Source organism: Pristiophorus japonicus, chromosome 6, assembly GCF_044704955.1.
Source record: "Pristiophorus japonicus isolate sPriJap1 chromosome 6, sPriJap1.hap1, whole genome shotgun sequence".
Lineage (NCBI taxonomy): Eukaryota > Metazoa > Chordata > Chondrichthyes > Pristiophoridae > Pristiophorus > Pristiophorus japonicus.
In genome coordinates this window covers 73,349,132-73,374,050 of record NC_091982.1, presented here as the reverse complement: position 1 = coordinate 73,374,050, position 24,919 = coordinate 73,349,132, and the positions used below count along the sequence as shown (strand labels likewise).

Below are 24,919 nucleotides of genomic sequence, written 5' to 3'. Positions count from 1 at the left end.
GAGAGAGAGGGGGTGGGGGGGGAGTATCGCGGAGGTCCGGGGGTGGGGAAGAGAGTCGCGGAGGTCCGGGGGGGGAGCAGAGGTCCGGTCGCCGGGGAGGGGGGAGGGGGTGGGGGAGGGGGGTAGAGGGGGGGGGGGAGGGGGAAGAGAGAGAGGGGGTGGGGGGGGAGTGTCGCGGAGGTCCGGGGATGGGGAAGAGAGTCGCGGAGGTCCGGGGGTGGGGAAGAGAGTCGCGGAGGTCCGGGGCGGGGGCGGAGGTCCGGTCGCCGGGGGGGAGCGGAGGTCCGGTCCGGTTGGGTCGGGTCGGGTGGTAGGAGCCTTATTCTCGCAGCCCCAGTGAGGCTATTCGGCCAGGGCTAGGGGCTGCGTGCTTCGGGCCCCTCCCACAGTTTTTGGGCGCCTGGAGCTACTGCACAAATCTATTACTATCTTTCTCACTGCTTACTACACTTTGAAGTTCTGTGTCATCTGCAAATTTTGAAATTGTGTCCTATACCTCCAAGTCCAGGTAAATAATGTATATCAAAAACAGCAGTGGTCGTAATACTGATTCTTGGGGAATGCCACACTATAACCTCCTTCTAGTCCGAAAAGCAGCTATTCACCACAACTCTGTTTTCTATCCCTTAGCCAAATTTGTATCCATGCTGCTACTGCCCCTTTTATCTCAAGGCTTCAATTTTGCTAACGAGCCTAATATGTGGTACTTTATCAAATGCCTTTTGAAAGTCCATATACACAACATCAACTGCACTACCCCTCATCCACCTTCGCTGTTACCTCAACAAAAACTCAATCAAGTTAGTCAAACACGATTTGCCCTTATCAAATTTGTGCTAGCTCTCCTTTATTAGTCCATGCTTATCCAAATGGCTGTTAATTTTCTCCCGGATTATTGTTTCTAAAAGCTTCCCCACGTTAAATGGACTACCCTGTAATTGCCGGGTTTATCCTTCTCCATTTTTTGAACAAGGGTCTAACATTTGCAATCTTCCAGTCCTTTGTCACCACCACTATATCTAAGGAGGATTGGAAGATTGCAGACAGCACCTCTGCAATTTCTACCTTTGCATCCTTAGCAATCTGGACCGGATGACTTATCCACTTTAAATAATGCCAGCCTTTCTAGTACCTCCTCTTTATCTATTTTTATCCTAGTATCCCAGCAACCTCCTCTTTTACCATAGCTTCGGCAAAGTCCTCTTCCTTGGTAAACACAAAGTACCCATTCAGTACCTCAGACATCCCTCCACCAATAGTTCTTCATTTGGTCCCTAATCAGCTCCACCGCTCCTCTTTTATTGTTAATATGCTTATGGATTCCCTTTTTATGTGAGCCGCCAATCTATTCTTGTACTGTGTCTTTGCCCCTTTTCACTTCTCCTCTGTACTTTTTATATTTAGCCTGATTCCCATTTGTATCATGAAGCTAACATCTGTATACACCCCCTTTTTCTGCCTCATCTTACTCTCTAACTCCTTCATTATTCAGGGAGCTCTGGCTTTGGTTGCCCTCCCTTTCCCCCTTGTGGGAATGTACCTAGACTGTGCATGAACCATCTCCTTTGTAAAGGCCACCCATTGCTCCATTGATCACCCACAACAAGAGAGAGAAGGGGTGAAAACCTGAACTGGCTGGGAGGTGGGGAATTGGAGGGTAGAAGACCTGTCTCCAATGACCCCCTCACTCAGATGGAGGAGGAAGCAATGCAGATCTTGGGGCAAGGAACAACCAGAAGCATTGGCGATGGCGAGGCTGGTGCATACCCCAGCAGTGTGTCTGCCTTTATTACAGCAATCTCTCTTTCCTCTCACTCTCCTGCATGTAGACTGTGTGCCACCTTGGTTAACTGTTGCCTCCATATATTCTCATCATTGGGAAGATGAAGCAGAAGCCTTGCGGGGGGGGAACCATTGTGATCAAACACTCTCTTTTGACACACCAATTCAGAGATTAGCACACGAGTAGCGATAGATAGTAAGCTAGCACAATAGGATTTGCACAGTATTTGAGAGCAGGAAGCAATGTACAAAATTAAAGCACATGGTATTGGGGGTAATGTATTAACATGGATAGAGAACTGGTTGGCAGACAGGAAGCAAAGAGTAAGAATAAATGGGTCCTTTTCAGAATGGCAGGCAGTGACTAGTGGGGCACCGCAAGGTTAAGTGCTGGGCCCCCAGCTATTTACAATATACACAAATGATTTGGATGAAGGAATTGAATGTAATATCTCCAAATTTGCAGATGACGCTGTTAGTGTTAGTGTTTATCAGAAGAATCACTCAACACTCAGAGTCGGTTCCAATGCCAGTGCGGCCTTTATTGACGCCAGCGGGGAGGAAGTCACAGGACTGGATCCAGGCTTCTCTCCGACGAACAAAGAAACTCATCGATATTTATATGTTTTACAATAGTTCTTTACTACAGTTACATCAGCCCATTTCGGCTGGATACTATCCAATCATACTGATTATAGATTCAATTAGACCAATAGATAGAGTTAGTCTCTAAACGTAAAGTGGCTCATGTGTTGCCAAGAGATGTGTTGCTAAGGGGTATGTTGCTAGGAATTACTCATGTATCTTGTAACATTGTCCAGGCCCCTTTATCTTAGGTGCTGTCTTTGGGCAGCCTCCTTTATTAGAGTTACATATTCGGTTCTTGTCAGCTCGGGCCGATTCATGCCCTCGTTATGTGATGTAGGCTCCCCTTATCTCTATTTCTCGGGGCTCTGCTGTGTGGAGTTATAATGGTTTGTTATAGATATCTTGTATCCAAGGCATTCCTGGCAGTGGGCCTCACAGGGTTATTGCTCGGTCAGCCTCAGTCAATAGTTCACAGCTTGACTACCTGATTTCCCATCATGCCTGGGCAGCCATTTTATGTGTGGCCTCTTTAAACTTATGAGTTTATATTCAGCAGGTGCCTAATGCCTAGTGTTTTGATATATTCAGCAGGTGCCTAATGCCTACAACAACGCTAAACTGGGTGGCAGGGCGAGCTGTGAGGAGGATGCTAAGAGGCTGCAGGGTGACTTGGACAGGTTAGGTGAATGAGCAAATGCATGGCAGATGCAGTATAATGTGGATAAATGTGAGGTTATCCACTTTGGTGGCAAAAACAGGGAGGCAGAATATTATCTGAATGGTGACAGATTAGGAAAAGGGCAGGTGCAACGAGACCTGGGTGTCATGGTACATCAGTCATTGAAAGTTGGCATGCAGGTACAGCAGGCAGTGAAGAAGGCAAATGGCATTTTGGCCTTCATCGCGAGAGGATTTGAATATAGGAGCAGGGAGGTCTTACTGCAGTTGTACAGGGCCTTGGTGAGGCCACACCTTGAATATTGTGTACAGTTTTGGTCTCCTAATCTGAGGAAGGACATACTTGCTATTGAGGGAGTGCAGCGAAGGTTCACCAGACTGATTCTCGGGATGGCAGGACTGATATGAAGAAAGACTGGATCGACTAGGCTTATATTCACTGGATTTAGAAGGATGAGAGGGGATCTCATAGAAACATATAAAATTCTGATGGGATTGGACAGGTTAGATGCAGGAAGAATGTTCCCATTGTTGGGGCAGTCCAGAACCAGGGGTCACAGTCTAAGAATAAGGGGTAAGCATTTAGGACCGAGATGAGGAGAAACTTCTTCACTCAGAGAATTGTGAACCTGTGGAATTCTGTACCACAGAAAGTTGTTGAGGCCAGTTCGTTAGATATATTGAAAAGAGAGTTAGATGAGGCCCTTACAGCTAAAGGGATCAAAGGGTATGGAGAGAAAGCAGGAATGGGGTACTGAAGTTGCATGATCATATTGAATGGTGGTGCAGGCTCGAAGGGCTGAATAGCCTATTCCTGCACCTATTTTCTATGTTTCTATGTTACAAGGTGTCGTAACTATAACATTTCTTGTTACACTGGCTTCCAGATCTCCTGGTATGCACCACTGCGCAGTAATCTTCTGCAACTTGGTTCCAGCGTTTCTTCATTTCTTTGGGTGGCACTTTTGTGCGACCTCTGTTGCTGGTATCCAGCTCCTGCCATCTCTGCTCAATTACATTAACTAATGTCTCCACTTCCTCATGCAAGAAATTCTTTGTTCTTGGTGGACGTTGTTCCACTGCTGTATTGAATTGACACTCTGATTTTTCAAAACACACAGTCCTTATTTTGCATACACCTATGCAGCACTTGTTCTGGAAGTTTAGCAGCAACAAACAGCACTCACCGCTTCCAGCAGGTGATTTCTTCCACAGTACTGCTAAAAGCACTCCTTTAGGCACAAAAAATCAATCAGAAGCCTTTGCATAGTTCTACAAAAGCAAAAATCACTCTTCTTCATGTACCTTTAAAGATGGCTGCCAATGTATCGGTGCCACTGAGCATGCGCGCACGCTCCAACGTGCATGCGCAACGCTGCCGACACTAAAAATGATGCTGGGCCCTAACCCCGCCCCCCCTGCTGGCAGTTCTTCCTCGCAATGCTTTTGCCCTGCCCCCAGCAGCTCCTGCTGCGCGGCACCGACATATATCCAAGAATCGTGAGGTAAGTATTCGGAGCACTTTCTGTTCCACAAATTAGGCGGGCCTTTCCGATGTGCACCGTTCCAGCAGGAGTCTAAAGTTTGAGCCCTATGTTTCTATGTAACCTAGAATCTACATTTGGTGGAGAGATCACACTAAAGGTGATTCTTCCAAATTTATTCCTCTGGATGTTTGCTGCATTCACTGTCAAATTTGCTTTGCAGTCTGTAAATTAAAATCTACAGTACTGTTTGCACATTGAATATCCTACTCTTATTTCTATATAATAAATGAATCAAGAAATGGATAAAGTGTGTTTGCCTACAATACAACAGTGATTACACTTCAAATGTACTTCATTGGCTGTGAAGCACTTTGGGATATTCTGAGGAGATGAATGGCAAATACATATTCCATCATTCCCTGTCATCATTAGTTTTGATGTCATTTTAAACAACACATTTAAAGCTCTAGTGGATTGCAGTAATCATGAGTTATAATCCTGTAACCCACTCAGCTATTTTTATTGTTACAGTCTTTGATTTTCTGTTGGTGAGCTTTTGCTTTCGGTTTCACCTGCACATCTTCAATCTGTTCAGTTAACATTTACAATGTGGATTTGCATCAACTAATAAGATTGGGATCGAATGATAACAATTTTGGCTTCATAACATAACTGGTAGATATAAAATTATTATTGCATTCCAGAAAGCCTACGTCCTCCAGTGGAACAGCGAGCAAGTGAGCCAATTGAAGAGGAGGAGGAAGAAGAGATCGGTGTTTATCAAGAACTGACATCAAAAGAGGCATTTGACATTGAGAAATTAATGGAACAGTTTGATCAGTCTATTTCCAACTCAGAAGCTTTTGCAGAGAAAATGTGCAAAGATCTCCACGTTTTAGATGAGGTAATTATTTAAAAACTTGTAGTCCAAAATCTCAAATGTAGTTGCCAAATGTTCCACTCCGATTCAACGGTCATTTGGTTTTCTGAAACAATTGGATCTCCCAAAAGGAATGGACGCAGTTTATTTATTAGTAAATCGATTGTGTCTTTGTGTAGTTTAGTAATTTAATTATTACTTGACTGTTTTCATTGACTGACATTTGTTTATAGCATTGTTAAATGCAGGTTTTATTTTTATATTCTGTGTAATATAGGTGAGGTAGAGCAGCATTGTTTTAGTGGATGCCATTTAAGATTAACAAATGGTTGAAACTTGTGTACACTTTGTTATTTGGTGCACAAAACACTCACAAATAACTGCTACTTTCAATAATTCTACAATACTTTCAATAATTCCTCAATACATGGTCAAAAGTAAGATGTGGACATATGATCCTGGAAATTAGTTACTGATAATGAGCAAATGTTTAATTGGTTTGTATGACATCCCTTAGTTTGCTATTTTAAAACGAACAATAACTTATTTTATTTTAAATGCGTTATGATCCCCCCAATAGCACAGTGGACAGAAAATATGATCTGAACATATTAACCATTTATCCACTGATATTACCAGCAGTAAATTGTAGGTTAATGTAATATACTGACTGCATAATGTGCTAAAGGCATGATTATGTTGGTACTTAGGATGGGTTTAAAGTGCCATGTAATTAAGTTTAAATGTAGGTACAGAAAATTGCATAGAAAGCAACCTCATTCCTAAAGGAATACGATTATCCGTTTGTGTTAACTAAACATGCTTTGTAACAAGACAAAATACATTGTTACAATTAGAATATTGTATATTTCTCAATTAAGAATGTTGATGTATCGTGGGAACACCACCCATCTCCAAGTGACAGAGTTGGAAATATATTGCCGTTCCTTCATCGTCGCTGGGTCACAATCCTGGAACTCCCTAATCAACAGCACTGTGGGAGTACCTTCACCACACAGACTGCAGGGGTTCAAGAAGGCAGTTCACCACCACCTTCTCAAGGGCAATTATTGGATGTGAAATAAGTGCTAGCCTTGCCAGCGACGCCCATATCCCATGAATTAATTTTTTTTTAATGGAATTTTTGGGTGGTCCACTATAAATCAGAATCATTTTAGTACAGGTACTGTGATGATATTACAAAAATAGACTTCATCCCGAAATATTTGGAGTTTTTACAATACAGACTGTTCTAGTACTTTAGTTACTGAAGGCCTGTAAGTATCTAAATGGCCTAATACTGCTTATTCTGGTATGGAAGAGAAAGAACAACATTATATAAAAAATAAAATATATTGAATCCTGTGTTGTGAAAATGTTTCACAACTAGTAATTTTGAAGGCAACATCAGAGTTCAAATTGTAGTCAAGTTTATAGAGTTGACATTCCAAATTCAAACACCAGAACTCAACTTACTATAACTGCTTAGCAATGTTAGCCAAGATGCTAGGCAGAATACCCAGTACAGAAACTTGCAATGTTAAATGTTTTGGCATTACTGTATTGCAAAGGAAATATTTGCACACACTTGCATTTGAAGCATTGGTTGTCAGTGAAGGAGCAAGCCCAGAATGGATTAAATATAAATTTAAAAATTAGCTATGTACTGTTGCACAGTAAGTAAATGTAACTCATATAAAAAAAGATTTATATATAATCCATCATATATATCATGTAGATTTTTTTAAAAATCGTCTCAACTTGAAGCTCCATTAAAATAAGAGAGGTGTTCAATGTGAACTCAAATAACTTAATTTGATAATTCCTGTGAATTTCTAGCAATATTTTACTCAATTTTAAAATCTGACCCATGATCATTGAAGATGTAGATGTTCAGTAAGAGAAAAAGAATTTAATGCTGCAGCTAAAGGTCAACAATTATTCACTATGAACTAGAGAAGACATGTGAATCCATTATTGCTTTTCAGTAAAACATAAACATTTTCTTTTGTTTTATCACAAAAAAATATAATTCATGGAACAAAGAATAATTCAACATTTTTTAATGTAATATGTGTGTGTGTGTATAGTTTCTAGTCATACTACACATTAAAGTTGTGTAGGTCAAATCGTTTGTCTTATAATACTCCTGTGAAGTGTCTTGGGACGTTTTACTACGTTAAAGGCACTATATAAATACAAGTTGTTGTTGTAGGTACTAGTGATTGCATTGTGTTTCTCCTTGAGGCAAACATACGATCAATCATTGTGTCTGAGAAGCAAGTAACTGAAATGATGGAACTGATTGATGTGGGTCTCATTGAAGTGAAAAGCATTGAGGAGACCCTTCAAACCTACGAAGAACTGCTGCAGAGTGTTAAAGAACAGATGGATCATATTCACCAAAGCAATTACCAGTTACAAGTCATTGATTGTAATCAACAAAAACTTTTAGAGGAAGTAATTTTTATCGTGGTAAGTAAGCTGTCAGGTTAAAGGTGGTGGGGTGGTAATGACTAAGTGACTTGGTAATTTAAAAGTTACTTGACATGTCTGTATATATGTGTGTGTCCATATTCCCCATCCTCCCACTGCAGCCGTAAATTATTGACCTGCGTTATGGGTGTATGTATGTGTATTAATGACCAATAAGTGGCTTAGAGTCTTCAAAAAGTGTTGTCAGAATGTAATAGGACAGGAGCCATTGCTCTATCACAAAGGACAAATAGTGACCCTGTGTGAAATGAAAGACCAGATTATTCATTTTTGTATTTAATTATCCTACTTCTGAATTGTTTATTCCCTTCATTGAAGTATCCCCTTCCCATGCATTGTTTTGTCAAAGAGTAGGTTAAAATAATTAGTTCTTCTCCACTATCAAAATATTTTACATGGGAATGTTGTTTAAACTTTCTTGGTGACCCGTTTCTTGGTAGAACTGTCAATTGGATGAACAGAGGACCTCTCAAAATTTCTCTTTTGAATGTGTATAGTCAAAACAATGTAGATAAAGAGAGTATAGGAATTAGCAGACCAGTTCCTTCTTGATTATAAGTAGCTGCTAATAACCACGAAGAAATGTTCAGACCTGTTAGCTCATACTTTTAAAAATAATAATTCTTAAGGATAATGGGTAGGCCCAAAAGGCTGCAATTTGACAAAATTCCTATGTTGCTCTGTGCTGATTGAATGAAAGTAATCCTCAAAGACTTTTGCAGTGATGGGAAATTGCTTTTTAGGTACATAGGAACATAGGAACATAGAAAATAGGTGCAGGAGTAGGCCATTCGAGCCTGCACCATCATTTAATAAAATCATGGCTGATCATTCACCTCAGTACCACTTTACCGCTTTCTCTCCATACCCCTTGATCCCTTTAGCCGTAAGGGTCATATCTAACTCCCTCTTGAATACATCAAATGAACTGACATCAACAACTCTCTGCGGCAGGGAATTCCACAGATTAAGAACTCTGAGTGAAGAAGTTTCTCCTCATCTCAGTCCTAAATGGCCTACCTCTTATCCTAAGACTGTGTCCCCTGATTCTGGACTTCCCCAACATTGGGAACATTCTTCCCGCATCTAACCTGTCCCGTCCCGTCAGAATCTTAAACGTTTCTATGAGATTCCTTCTACTCCTTCTAAACTCCAGTGTATAAAGACCCAGGTGATCCAGTCTCTCCTCATATGCCAGTCTGGTGAACCTTCGCTGCACTCGCTCAATAGCAAGAACGTCCTTCCTCAGATTAGGAGACCAAAACTGAACACAATATTCTAGGTGAGGCCTCACCAAGGCACCGTACAATTGCAGTAAGACCTCCCTGCTCCTATACTTTATATAGTTATATATTAAATTAGCTTGGCTGGGGGATGGGAACCCAGGAGAGGGTTCTGAGCTAGTTAGAGTGGGTGAGAGCTCAGATGAACAGAACCCCAAGAAAGAATGCAAAAGGCAGGAGGCAACAGAGCAGAGTAGCACTGGGGTAAGTGTAAACCACAAGGTGATAGGAAGGGACAATATGTATAAATATAAAAGGGCTGCAGGAGGGGTCAAAACTAAAAATCATGGTTTAAAAACTAGTATTTAAAACACTTTACCTAAACACACGCAGCATTCGAAACAAAGTAAATGAGTTGAAGGCACAAATCATTACAAATGGGTATGGTTTGGTGGCCATTACTGAAACGTGGTTGCAAGGTGGCCAAGACTGGGAATTAAACATACAGGGGTATCTGACAATTCGGAAAGATAGACAAGAAGGGAAAGGAAGTGGGGTAGCTCTGTTAATAAAGGATGATATCAGGGCAGTTGTGAGAGACGATATTGGCTCTAATGAACAAAATGTTGAATCATTGTGGGTGGAGATTAGAGATAGTAAGGGGAAAAAGTCACTGGTGGGCGTAGTTTATAGGCCCCCAAATAATAACTTCATGGTGGGGCGGACACTAATCGGGAATAATGGAGGCATGTGAAAAAGGAATGGCAGTAATCATGGGGATTTTAACCTACATATCGATTGGTGAAATCAAATCGCACGGGGTAGCCTTGAGGAGGAATTCATAGAATGCATACAAGATTGTTTCTTAGAACAGTATGTTACAGAACCTACAAGGGAGCAAACTATCTCAGATCTTGTCCTGTGTAATGAGACAGGAATAATAAACGATCTCCAAGTAAAAGATCTTCTCGGAATGAGTGATCACAGTATGGTTGAATTTGTAACACATATTGAGGGTGAGGAAGTAGTGTCTCAAACGAGCGTACTATGCTTAAACAAAGGGGACTACAATGGGATTAGGGCAGAATTGGCTAAAGTAGACTGGGAACACAGACTAAACGGTGGCACAATTGAGGAACAGTGGAGGACTTTTAAGGAGCTCTTTCATGGTGCTGAACAAAAATATATTCCAGTGAAAAAGAAGGGCGGTAAGAGAAGGGATAACCAGCCATGGATAACCAAGGAAATAAAGGAGAGTATCAAATTAAAAACCAATGCATATAAGGTGGCCAAGGTTAGTGGGAAACTAGAAGATTGGGAAAATTTTAAATGACAGCAAAGAATGACTAAGAAAGCAATAAAGAAAGGAAAGATAGATTACGAAAGTAAACTTGCGCAAAACATAAAAACAGATAGTAAAAGGTTTTACCGATGATATAAAATGGAAAAGAGTGACTAAAGTAAATGTTGGTCCCTTAGAAGATGAGAAGGGGGATTTAATAATGGGAAATGTGAAAATGGCTGAGACCTTAAACAATTATTTTGCTTCGGTCTTCACAGTGGAAGACACAAAAAAAATGCCAAAAATTGCTGCTCACGGGAATGTGGGAAGGGAGGACCTTGAGACAATCACTATCACTAGGGGCAGGGTAGTGCTGGACAGGCTAATGGGACTCAAGGTAGACAAGTCCCCTGGTCCTGATGAAATGCATCCCAGGGTATTAAAAGAGATGGCGGAAGTTATAGCAGATGCATTTGCTATAATCTACGAAAATTCTCTGGACTCTGGGGAGGTACCATCGGATTGGAAAGCAGCTAGTGTAACACCTCTGTTTAAAAAAAAAAAGGGGCAGACAAAAGGCAGTTAACTATAGGCCGATTAGTTTAACATCTATAGTGGGGAAAATGCTTGAAGCTATCATTAAGGAAGAAATAGCGGGACATCTAGATAGGAATAGTGCAATCAAGCAGACGCAACATGGATTCATGAAGGGGAAATCATGTGTAACTAATTTACTGAAATTCTTTGAGGATATAACGAGCATGGTGGATAGAGGTGTACTGATGGATGTAGTGTATTTCGATTTCCAAAAGGCATTCGATAAGGTGCCACACAAAAGGTTACTGCAGAAGATAAAGGTACGTGGAGTCAGAGGAAATGTATTAGCATGGATAGATAATTGGCTGGCTAACAGAAAGCAGAGAGTCGGGATAAATGGGTCCTTTTCAGGTTGGAAATCGGTGGTTAGTGGTGTGCCGCAAGGATCGGTGCTAGGACCACAACTGTTTACAATATACATAGATGACCTGGAAGAGGGGACAGAGTGTAGTGTAACAAAATTTGCAGATGACACAAAGATTAGTGGGAAAGCGGGTTGTGTAGAGGACACAGAGGCTGCAAAGAGATTTAGATAGGTTAAACGAATGGGCTAAGGTTTGGCAAATGGAATACAATGTCGGAAAATGTGAGGTCATCCACCTTGGAAAAAAAACATTAAAAGGGAATATTATTTGAATGGGAAGAAATTACAACATGCTGCGGTGCAGAGGGACCTGGGATCCTTGTGCATGAAACTCTTTTGAGTTAACCTGCAAAACATAAAACATGTATCCGTGCCACCCGACCTGGATGACACACACAAGACATTTACAAGGCCCTTTTTTTGGTTTTTTTTGGGGTTTTTTTGTGGTTTTTTTTTGGGCACTAAAATCAAATTTTTCCTTTTTCCAGTGCCCCCTATAAAAGGAGAGGGGGACACTAAAAGCACCGGCAATTAAAACAAATTAAACTTTAAAACGTAAAATCAAATTAAAATTTGGTTGCCGGGCGTGATGATGCACTCCAGTCCCTCCGGTGCCCACCTCTCGCGGAAGGCCGCGAGCGTACCGGTGGACACCGCGTGCTCCATCTCCAAGGACACCCTGGACCGGATGTAAGAGCGGAAGAGAGGCAGGCAGTCAGGTTGAACGACCCCCTCGACCGCCCGCTGCCTGGACCGGCTGATGGCACCCTTGGCCGTGCCTCCTTGTGCATGAAACTCTTTTGAGTTTACCTGCAAAACATAAAACATTAAGACCATGCCACCCGACCTGGGTAACACAGCAGACATTTTCAAGGCCCCTTTTTTTTTTAATTATTTTTTTTGGTTTTTTTTTTGGGGCGCTAAAATCAAATTTTCCCAGTGCCCCCTATAAAAGGGGAGGGGGACACTAAAAGCACCGGCAATGAAAACAAATTAAACTTTAAAACGTAAAATCAAATTAAAATTTGGTTGCCGGGCGTGATGATGCACTCCAGTCCCTCCGGTGCCCACCTCTCGCGGAAGGCCGCGAGCGTGCCGGTGGACACCGCGTGCTCCATCTCCAAGGACACCCTGGACCGGATGTAAGAGCGGAAGAGAGGCAGGCAGTCAGGTTGAACGACCCCCTCGACCGCCCGCTGCCTGGACCGGCTGATGGCACCCTTGGCCGTGCCTCCTTGTGCATGAAACTCTTTTGAGTTTACCTGCAAAACATAAAACATTAAGACCATGCCACCCGACCTGGGTGACACAGCAGACATTTACAAGGCCCCTTTTTTTTTTTTAATTATTTATTTTTTTTTTTTTTTGGGGCGCTAAAATCAAATTTTCCCAGTGCCCCCTATAAAAGGGGAGGGGGACACTAAAAGCAACGGCAATTAAAACAAATTAAACTTTAAAACGTAAAATCAAATTAAGATTTGGTTGCTGGGCGTGATGATGCACTCCAGTCCCTCCGGTGCCCACCTCTCGCGGAAGGCCGCGAGCGTACCGGTGGACACCGCGTGCTCCATCTCCAAGGACACCCTGGACCGGATGTAAGAGCGGAAGAGAGGCAGGCAGTCAGGTTGAACGACCCCCTCGACCGCCCGCTGCCTGGACCGGCTGATGGCACCCTTGGCCGTGCCTCCTTGTGCATGAATCCCAAAAAGTTAGTTTGCAGGTGCATCAGGTAATCAGGAAGGCGAATGAAATGTTGGCCTTCATTGCGAGAGGGATGGAATACAAAAGCAGGGAGGTCCTGCTGCAACTGTACAGGGTATTGGTGAGGCTGCACCTGGAGTACTGCATGCAGTTTTGGTCACCTTACTTAAGGAAGGATATACTAGCTTTGGAGGGGGTACAGAGACGATTCACTAGGCTGATTCCGGAGATGAGGGGGTTACCTTATGATGATAGCTTGAGTAGACTGTGTCTTTACTCGTTGGAGTTCAGAAAGATGAGGAGTGATCTTATCGAAACATTTAAAATAATGAAAGGGATAGACAAGATAGAGGCAGAGAGGTTGTTTCCACTGGTCGGGGAGACGAGAACTAGGGGGCACAGCCTCAAAATACGGGGGAGCCAATTTAAAACTGAGTTAAGAAGGAATTTCTTCTCCCAGAGGGTTGTGAATCTGTGGAATTCTCTGCCCAAGGAAGCAGTTAAGGCTAGCTCATTGAATGTATTCAAATCACAGATAGATAGATTTTTAACCAATAAGGGAATTAAGGGTTGTGGGGAGCGGGCGGGTAAGTGGAGCTGAGTCCACGGCCAGATCAGACATGATCTTGTTGAATGGTGTAGCAGGGGCGAGATGGCCTACTCCTGTTCCTAATTCTTATACTGAAATACCATAGCTATGAAGGCCAACATGCTATTTGCCTTCTTCAGCGCCTGCTGTACCTGCATGCCAACTTTCAATGACTGATGAACCATGACACCCAGGTTTCTTTGCATCTCCCCTTTTCCAATCTGCCGCCATTCAGATAATATTCTGCCTTCGTGTTTTTGCCACCAAAGTGGATAACCTCACATTTATCCACATTATACTGCATCTGCCATGCATTTGCCCACTCACCTAACCTGTCCAAGTCACCCTGCAGCTTCTTAGCATCCTCCTCACAGCTCACACCGCTACCCAGTTTAGTGTCATCTGCAAACTTGGAGATATTACACTCAATTCCTTCATCCAAATCATTGATGTATATTGTAAAGAGCTGGGGTCCCAGCACTTAGCCCTGCGGCACTCCATTAGTCACTGCCGAAAAGGACCCGTTTATCCCGACTCTCTGCATCCTGTCTGCCAACCAATTCTCTACCCACGCCAGTACATTACCCCCAATACCATGCGCTTTGATTTTGCGCACCAATCTCTTATGTGGGACCTTGTCAAAGGCCTTTTGAAAGTCCAAATACATCACATCCACTGGTTCTCCCTTGGCCACTCTACTAGTTACATCCTCAAAAATTTCCAGAAGATTTGTCAAGAATGATTTGTCAAGAATGATTTCCCTTTCATAAATCCATGCTGACTTTCCAAATGCGCTGCTATTTCATCCTTAATAATTGATTCTAACATTTTCCCCACTACTGATGTCAGGCTACGGTCTATAATTACCTGTTTTCTCTCCCTCCTTTTTTAAAAAGTGGTGTTACATTAGCTACCCTCCAGTCCATAGGAACTGATCCAGAGTCGGTAGACTGTTGTAAAATGATCACCAATGCATCCACTATTTCTAGGGCCACTTCCTTAAGTACTCTGGGATGCAGACAATCTGGCCCCGTGAATTTATCGGCCTTCAATCCCATCAATTTCCTGAACACAATTTCCCGCCTAATTAGGATATCCTTCAATTCCTCCTCCTCACGAGACCCTCGGTGCGCTAGTACATCCGGAAGGTTATTTGTGTGTTCCTTCATGAAGAGAGAACCAAAGTATTTGTTCAAATGGTCTGCCATTTATTTGTTCTCCATTATAAATTCACCTGAGTCTGACTGCAAGGGACCTACATTTGTCTTCACTAATCTTTTTCTCTTCACATATCTGTGGAAGCTTTTGCAGTCAGTTTTTATGTTCCTGGCAAGCTTCCTCTCATACTCTATTTTCCCCCTCTTAATTAAACCCTTTGTCCTCCTCTGCTGAATTCTAAATTTCTCCCAGTCCTCTGGTTTGCTGCTTTTTCTGGCCAATTTATATGAGTCTTCCTTGGATCTAACACTATCCTTAATTTCCCTTGTTAGCCACGGTTGAACCACCTTCCCTGTTTTATTTTTACTCCAGGCAGGGATGTACAATTGTTGAAGTTCATCCATGTGATTTATAAATGTTTGCCATTGCCTATCCACCGTCAACCCTTTAAGTATCATTTGCCAGTCTATTCTAGCCAATTCATGCCTCATGCTGTCGAAGTTAGCTTTCCTTTAGTTGAGGACCCTAGTTTCTGATTTAACTGTGTCACTCTCCATCTTAATAAAGAATTCTACCATATTATGGTCACTCTTCCCCAAGGGGCCTCGCACAACAAGATTGCTAATTAGTCCCTTCTCATTACACATCACCCAGTCTCGGATGGCCAGCTCTCTACTTAGTTCCTCGACATATTGGTCAAGAAAACCATCCCTAATACACTCCAGGAAATCCTCCTCCACCGCATTGCTACCAGTTTGGTTATCCCAATCTATATGTAAATTAAAGTCGCCCATGATAACTGCTGTACCTTTATTGCACACATCCCTTATTTATTGTTTGATGCTGTCCCCAACCTCACTACTACTGTTTGGTGGCCTGTACACAACTCCCACTAGCGTTTTCTGCCCTTTGGTATTCCGTCGCTCCACCCATACCGATTCCACATCATCCAAACCAATGTCCTTCCTTATTATTGCATTAAGTATTTTGAGTGAGATCACAATTAAATTGGGCATTTATTACCAAAAGACTTTCATATGGCAAAATAGGAGAAGTTCATTAGAAGAAGGTGTATAGAGTAAAGTTCTGATAAACATGATTTCTTTCTTCCTCACCTTCTTCCTTCTATGACAATGGAAGTTCTTATTTACATGTAGAAATAGAATTAGAAAAACTATATGTAATGTGGTATTCTGTGATGCAGCTTATTAGAGTTCCAGAACATACAACTAGTGTGTGCAATTTCCTCTATGAAACTTCCATGCTGTCTTATAACTGGCCCTAGTTTCTATGGGGGAGAAATTGGAAGCATTAGCACTGGCCGCTACTGCCATAAAATGGCGAAAAGATGACAGCCGGTGTCTTTCTGCCAGCTGGTGGTGGTACGATTGGCGCTGGCCATTTTCCAAGCTGCCGGTGAACACTAGTGGCAGGGAGATTTAAAAGAAGGAGATTGTGACGTCAATGAGTGTGTAATGCTCGCTGGATGTCGAATCACCAACATTGGATTTAGCCACTTGCTTTCACAGTAGTGCAAAACAATGACACAAAGAGCTATCGGTTACCAATTATTCTTTTTTAAAAAACAATTCAAACTGCTACACTTGGTTACATTAATGGAGTCCTATACTGGCAGTCTACCTTGACCTCCAGGATCTATGGCGGAGGGACCGGAGGCAGCAAGAAAGATAGGAACATGTATGCATAGGGAGGAGGAGGGCCATCGGGGCTCTTAACAGGAGGCCTTGCCCTCCTAGGGTCTTCTGACATCACTTCTCCTGTCTTCAGTTAAGTATTAGGAGGCTTCGCTTTACCAAGGAGGTGGTCACAGAACTCTGTCACCTGCAACCAGACCTCTAGTCTCAGACCAGGGTGACCACGGCTCTCCCAATGGCAGTCAAAATAATTGTGGCCCTCAATTTCTTCGGCAGCGGATCCTTCCTGTCTACAGCAGGAGAATTAGCTAACATCTCCCAGTTTGCCATCCATCGCTGCATCTAGAAGGTCACTGAGGCTTTCTACAGCAAGTGAATGGACTACATTGGCTTCCTGATCATCAGAGAAAAGCAGGACGAGTGCGCAGGTAGCTTTGCCAGGATAGCGGGCTTTCAGATGGTGCAGGGTGCCATCGACTGTACCCACGTGGCTTTGCCGGTACCGCATAACAATCCTGAGATGTTCTATAACCACCAAGGCTGCCACTCACTTAATGTGCAGATGGTGTGCAATCACACACTGAATCCTCAACGTCAATGCCCGCTATCCTGGCAGCAGCCACGATGCCTTCATCATGCATCAGACCGGTGATCCAGCACTCTTCCAGCCACCACGTAAAACTAGCGGTAGCTGCTTGGAGACCAGGGCTATCCGCTCTCCACCTAGCTCATGACTCCCTTCCACAGCCCCAACACTCATATAATGAGAGCTATGCTGCCACCAGGAACATCATCGAGCAGACCATTGGCCAACTGAAGCAATGGTTCCACTGTCTTGACTGCTCGGAAGACGCTCTCCAGTATTCGCTGGAGCGGGTATCTCATTTCGTGGTGGTTTGCTGCATGCTCCACAACTTGGCCATCATGAGGGTGCAGCCCATGCGGGACCACCTCAGGAGGAGGAGGAAGAACAGGAGGGAGGGCGAAGGCAGCGAGACAGTTGGCCTTCTGGACAGACTGTCCGTGACCGGCTCATCATACTCCGATTTGCATGAATGAAACCCCAGAAATCCCTTAGTTCACCACATTCTTATCATACAATCCCTGTCACATGCCATATCACAGCGTCCTCCTGAGTGCAAAGGTTAAACGAGAGAGACCACAAAATATTCCAGACACTCTTAATAAATTTATCTTTTAAACAGAAAAAGAATGAGTATGACAGATGTCAGGTTGAGAATACAAGTGGAATCAGGCTGAATATCGAAAGTTCAGAAGGGAGGTGAAAAAGAAAATAAAAGGGGCAAAGAGAGTAGATTGGCATAAAAGGGAATTCAAAAGTCTTCTATAGGCATATAAATAGTAAACGGGTAGTAAGAAGAGGGATGGGGCCGATTAGGGTCCAAAAAGGAGACCTAGGCATGGAGGCTGAGGTATTAAATGAGTACTTTGCATCTGCCTTCACCAAAAAAGATGATGTTGCCAAAGTCATAGTGAAAGAGGAGGTAGTGGAAATACTGGATTATATAAAAATTGATAGAGGAGGTACCAGAAGATCTGTACTTATAAATCACCAAGACCGGATGGGATGCATCCTAGGATGCAGAAACAAGTTAAGGAGGACATCGCGGAGGTACTGGCCATAATCCAATCCTCCTTGAATACGGGGGTGGTGCCAGAGGACTGGAGAAGTATGTAAGAATAAACCCAGCAACTACAGGCCTGTCAGTTTAATCTCTGTAGTGGGGAAGCTTTTAGAAACGATAATCAGGGAAAAAGTCACTTGGACAAGTGTGGATTGATTAAGGAAAGCCAGCACAGATTTCGTAAAGGCAAATCATGATTAACTAACTTGATTGAGTTTTTTGTTGAGGTAACAGAAAGGGCTGGTGAGGTCAATGTAGTTGGCGTGGTGCACATGGACTTCCAAAAGGCGTTTGATGAAGTGCCACATAATAGGCTTGCCAGCAAAGTTGAAGCCCATGGAATAAAAAGGGACAGTGGCAGCCAGGGAACGAAATTGGTTCAATGACAGGAAACAGAGTAATGGTGAACGGTTGTTTTTCAGGCTGGAGGAAGGTATACAGTGGTGTTCCCCAGGGGTCGGTTCTAGGACCACTGCTTTTCTTAATGTATATTAATGACTTGGACATGGGTGTACAGGGCACAATTTCAAAATTTGCAGATGACACAAAACTTGGAAGTATAGGAGGAGAGTAATAGACTTCAGGAAGACATAGACAGGCTGGTGAAATGGGTGGACACGTGGCAGATGAAATTTAACACAGAAAAATGTGAAGTGATGCATTTTGGTACAACGAATGAGGAGAGGACATACAGGTATAAACTAAATGGAACAATTCTAAAGAGGTTGCACGAACAGATAGACCTGGGGGTATGTGTGCATAAATCGTTGAAGTTGGCAGGGCAGGTTGAGAAAGCAGTTAAAAAGGCTTACGGGATCCTGGGCTTCATAAATAGAGGTATAGAGTAGAAAAGCGTGGAAATTATGATGAACCTATATAAAACACTGGTTCGGTTCGGCCCCAACTGGAATACTGTGTCCAATTCTGGGCACCACACTCTAGGAAGGATGTGAAGGCCTCAGAGAAGGTGCAGGAAAGATTTACGAGACTGATTCCTCGAATGAGGGACTTCAGTTATGTTGATAGACTGGAGAAGCTGGGGTTGTTCTCTTTGGAGCAGAGAAGATTGAGAGGAGATTTGATAGAGGTGGTCAAAATCCTGAGGGGTCTCGACAGAGTAGTTAGACAGAAACCGTTCCCATTGGCAGAAGGGTCAGGAACCAGAGAACACAGATTTAAGGTGATTGGCAAAAGAGCCAAAGGCGATGTAAGAAAAAACTTTTTTACGCAGCGAATGGTTAAGATCTGGAATGCACAGCCAGAAAGGGTGAGGGAGGCAGACTCAATTTTATCATTCAAAAGGGAGTTGGATAAATATCTGAAGGAAAACAAATTGCAGGGCTCCGGGGAAAGGGCAGGGTAATGGGACTAGTTGAAAGTCGGCATGGGCTCAATGGGCCGAATGGTCACCTTCCATGCTGTAACAATTCTATGATGAACCTTTTTAAAACACTGGTTCGGCCTCAACTGGAATATTTTGTCCAATTCTGAGCATGTGAAGGCCTTAGAAAGGGTGCAGCAAAGATTTACGAGAATAGTTCCAGGGATGAGGAACTCCAGTTACATGGATAGACTAGATAAACTGGGATTGTTCTCCTCAGAGCAGAGAAGATTAAGAGGAGATTTGATAGAGGTGTTCAAAATCATGAGGGGTCTAGACAGAGTGGATAGAGAGAAACTGTTCCCTTTGGCAGAAGGGTCAAGAACCAGAGGACACAAATTTAAGGTGATTGGCAGAAGAACCAAAGGTGCCATGAGGAAAACCTTTTTTACGCAGTGAGTGGTTAGGATCTGGAATGCACTGCCTGAAAGGGTGGTGGAGACAGACTTAATTGTGGCTTTCAAAAGGGAATGAAATAAGGAAAATATTTGCGGGGGAGTGGTTCTAGCTGACGTGCTCTTGCAGAGAATCAGCACGGGTTTTGTGGGCCGGTTTGCCTCCTTCTGTCTATAACCATTCTATGATTCTGTGATCTATAAACATCACACTTGAATTCTAATAACTAATGATCCTTGTGTCTGTACACAATGACAGCTATTCAACTATGGCAAAGTGTGAAATGTGGGTGAGAGTATTGCCAGCTCGAGACTGTTGGTGGGTGAGTGCTGGAGGTGTGATGCATTGAGCATTGTGTGAAGCTTGTGGTACATATGGTGATAGGTATCATTTGTTGAAGCCTTTATTCACCCTGACCACCTGTGAGCTCGATAAATTTCTTCCTGCACTGTGTGTGCGTCCTGGGGACCACATTGCTGCCCGTGATGTGGTGTGCCACCTCCCTCCACATAATCCGGCAGATTTGTAGCGAGGGCCTCCTGCCAGTTGGTGGGTACAGGACCGCCCTCCTTCTCCACCGCTAAAGCGAAGGCCTACAAAATTTCATCAGAAAACCTCCAGACTCTCTCCCTGGGGTGGCAATCTGCCATCAGCATTTGTAAATAAGTGCTTTTTAGAGGTTGCAAGTGTTTCCAGCAAAGTCACCATCCAGTCTCACCTCATAGGTTCTATCAATCACATCATTGACAGATTGCTTCTCTCATCACTACTTGACCTGCCATCTATTCCATCAGCATGAGTGCAGTTTACGCTGTCTCGCCTTGGTCCTCAGAATCGAACCACGATGAGCCCCAACACCAGCAGCACCAGGCACATCACCAACCTTCTCCTCAACCACCTGATGTTGCACAGGAAAGAGGGCATCAGCGCAGGGCTGCACCATGACGGAGGCGGCACCCCCAACGCAGGGTATACAGGCAGAGGATGAGCTTCTTCAACATGACTGAGCAGCAGTGCCAAAGGAGGCTCAGGCTATTGCGCCAGCTCATCGCAGACATTTACACATTGCTGGAGAAAGATCTGCAGCCCAGAGGAGCAGGTGGACATGCCTTACCAGTGGCTGTCAAAGTCACCAGCACCCTCAACTTCTTTGCCTCAGGCTCCTTTCAAGGATCTGCAGCAGACATTTGCGGCATCTCGCAGTCAGCAGCCCACAGATGCAACACACAGGTCACTGCTGCCCTAATTGACAAGTCAGCAAATTATATCAACTTTGCCACTGACTAAGCCAGTGTCACTGAGCAGGCGTTCGGCTTTGCCACTCTGGCTGGCTTCCCACGGGTGCAGGGCATCATCGACTGCGCACATATGGCCATCAGGGCACCCCATTAAGCCCAGCAGTCTTTGTCAACTGCAAGTGCTTCCACTCCCTCAATGTGCTGCTGGTCTGCAACCATAGGAAGATCATCATGCATGTTCGTGTTAAATTCCCTGGCAGCTGCCATGACTCTTTCGTCCTTCACCAGTCCACCCTCCCTCAGCTCTTCGCTCCTCCAAACAGACTTTCCGGCTGTATGCTTGGAGACAAGGGCTATCCACTGAAGACATGATTTATGATACCCTTGAGGAGGCCAAGTACTGAAGCTGAGGAGATATATAATGAAAGCCACATTTCCACCAGATGTAATATAGAGCAGATAATAGGCATGCGCAAAATGCACTTCAGATCTCTTGACAGATCTGGAGGAGCCCTTCAGTACGCTCTAGCTAAGGTCTCCAGAATCATTGTGGTCTGCTGCGTCCTGCACGAAATAGTACAGCAGCGAGGATTACTGTTGCATGAGGAGCAAGGAACTGAGTGCACAGCCTCTTCAGAAGAAGAGGAGGAGGAGGAGGAGCATCAGCTGGAAGACGAAGACGAAGAGGAGCAGGAGCTGGAGGAACCTGCGGGCTAGATCCCACCAACACCCGAGCACATTGCTGCCCGAGTTCATGGCTAGACTGACTTAACTTTACTCAGGACACCCATATGGCTGCCACATGCAGTGCCAGGTTGGCACCACTCCATAGCAACACTATAAAGTATCCCTACAATGACCAAGCCATTCCTTTCACACTGACCACCATTGCTGGAGGTAACTTTATGTCTCACCATTCACTGCAACTCACTAAGCCACTTGCAAAGCTGCACGCAAATTCATCCAAGACCAAGTGGTGAAAATAAAGATTATGGTTGAGATCACATTAAGGGAAACTTGACATTAACATTGAATAAAAACATCCAAGTGACTACCCTTGTGAATCTACTTGTGCTTCTCGAGGTGCTACCCTTGCGGCTTCAGCAGAGGTAGAGGCAGTCTGCTCACTTCCTTACTGCGACTGCTTAGACATTCTTGGCGGGCATTCTCTGGGTTTTGGACCCTGTGATGGCTCCACCAAAGTCTGTTCCTCCTGCGACTGTACAACAACAAAAATAGGGGCAGTCTCTGCTGTCGCTGTTCGAGGAGACATCTGGGGCTCTGACTGAGGGTGTGACAACTGGGGAGAAGTGTAAGTGCTTTGAGAGGAGCCCACACTTCCATGTCCCCTCTCACCATCATCCTCTCATGGGCCCACCTGCACTTCCCTGCTAGCAAGGAGCTAGAGAGCGCATCCACACTAACATCCTTCCTCAAGATTTGGTCTATGAGAGGGAGACAACTGGAGATGTCCCTCCATCATTTGCCATAATTCTCCATAGATAGCATGTGCTCATGTAAGTGGTGCATTTGCTGCTCCATGCAGGTACCATCCTTTCCATGGAAGAGCCTACAGTCGCCATCGCCTGCAATATGGATGTGCTCATGTTGGAGATGGACTCCTCCATTCTCTGAACATTTGCAGACACCGCAATTGCAAAACCTGTTGGAGTCCCCTGCACCACTTCCTGCACCTCCAGGATAGCTCTTTTTCTGGATGGCCCCCGCAGCTGATCTGAGGTGAGAGCGTCCTGCGTCCTCTGGCCCAGACTCTCCACTGCTGTCCCTGTCTCCATCATCTGCTCTTGCTCACTAGTGAGATGTGTCACACCAGGTGACAACACTACTCTATCTCATGTGGGACCCACTGAGGTGTGCGTCCCTGCGCTGGTGCTGGGTGTGCTTATGACTGGTGACAGTGCGCCCTCAGAGGCTGGAGGCTCCTCTCAGGAGTCGATTCCTCTTCTAGACAGTGCGAGGGGCTCTTGATAGACCTGTGGGAGGGTGAACAGATGAGTTAGATATGTCACATGAAGAATGGGTACAAATACCATTATGCATATGATGAACATTCACTGGCTGCTGACATCAGTTCCCATATAAATGATTGCTGTATGCCATGCAGCTGTATGATCTGTAATTCTGTCACCAGGTTGCTGAGATGTCCCCCCTCCTCCATCTCCCAGCTCCGGCTGCTCGGCGACTCTCAATACTTCTATCGCAGAAAATGATGGAGGGCTGCCTCCAGTTCTCTCCCTCCCCCTTTTATTGTGAGCTCTCTTTTCCTGCAAGGAGGGAACGAAGAGAAGGTTGGGTGAGAGTGATGGAATGAGTGTAAGGAATGGATGGGTTAGATCTATAAGGGAGACTACGATGGAGTGGGGTGGCAATGCCAAATGGCCTCCTTGTATGTTAGTTGGTGTGATTGCATTAGAATGAGGGTGAAATGTGGCTAGTAAGATGGGGATGTGATACGCAGATAGAGAGAAGAGATTGGTGGACATGCAAGGTATGTTGGTGTGACTAAGGATGTGCAGGAGTAGGGTTGGGAAGGCAGAGTGATGGGGATGTGATGAGAGGCACAGCAGGATGAAATTGAGTGTGGCTTTCTACTCACCTTTCCTGATCTAATGAGATCATTGAAACATTTCCGGCATTGCACCCAGGTCCTCCAGGCCCCATCCCTGCTGTTCACATCCTCTGAAATTTGGAGCCAGGCTCTTTTCGTCTCCTGAGGACTTCCTTGCATGCTCTGACTCCCTCTATAAGCATATGGAGGGAATCATCGGAGAATCTGAGTGCAGCCCTCTGCCTCTGTGCAGTCATTGTTCCAAACACTTGGAAACATCAAAAGCTCCAGTGCAGTGACTGCAAACATCTAGATGAACCTTCAAATACAATGTGGCTATGGCTCCTTTAAATATCCCAGCTGAAAACGTGTCATCGATGACATCATCAGACCCGCACCATTTAATAGGGTTGGGTAATGCTCTGGCCGGGTTTAATAGGTGTCATTAGCGCAAAGTCGATTTCTACAGCGGGATGGAAGCAAGAATGGGATTGCGACCCGCCGCGGCGACCGCCCAGGATAGGAAAATTCCAGCCTATGTATGGATAATATTTTAAGTCAAGGAATGAAGAAAATACATACCAAATTAGGTTAAAAAAAATTTCAATCTAAATTCTCCACACACTATTGAGGCATATTAAAGGAACACAATTTAAGAGGAGGAGGAAGAGCATAAACGTTCTCCATGCCTGTAGGATTGCTAGCAGGGATGCTTTTCCTGGTTCTCTGATGTATCATGAGATACCACAATCCTTCCTTACCCCTCTTTTGTTAATTATTCAATTAATATTTGACAAAGACTTAAGGATATATTGTTACATTGCTCTAAATTAATTGATCATTGTTTTTAATTTCTCATAGTATTTAAATTGATTTTTTAATGTTACTGTATTTAATGTAAAGATCCTGCTTAGTTCTTTATAATAATTATTGTTAATCTGATAGCACAAGCTGGACCTTGCTAAAGAACATGAACATGCATTAAGAAGTGGTGATCTGTCCACACCTGTGAGCTTACAGGCTTGCATTGCTGCTGTTGAAGCTCTGAGTAATTGTATGGATGTTAAGTTATTCCCAGGTATGATTATATTTTCTCTCTCCTGTTGCTTTCCTTTATGTAGCTTATTGCCCAAATAGATGCTTAAGTACTATTAATACTACTCACCCAGTTTTTTACCATTTACAAATATTCAGATACCTTCTCAAGTC

At 43.9% G+C, this 24,919-nt stretch overlaps 1 protein-coding gene across 2 annotated transcripts in view; it reads left to right on the top strand.

Annotated features, from left to right (window-relative positions):
• LOC139265691 (exocyst complex component 1-like) overlaps window positions 1–24,919 on the top strand; it is a 222,386-nt gene that overhangs the window by 56,552 nt on the left and 140,915 nt on the right. For both annotated transcript variants that reach the window (XM_070882938.1, XM_070882937.1), the window contains exons 4-6: window positions 5,240–5,439; window positions 7,663–7,890; window positions 24,656–24,788. In XM_070882938.1, coding sequence (XP_070739039.1) covers window positions 5,240–5,439; window positions 7,663–7,890; window positions 24,656–24,788 — 561 coding nt within the window. The remainder of the gene's footprint in view (window positions 1–5,239; window positions 5,440–7,662; window positions 7,891–24,655; window positions 24,789–24,919) is intronic.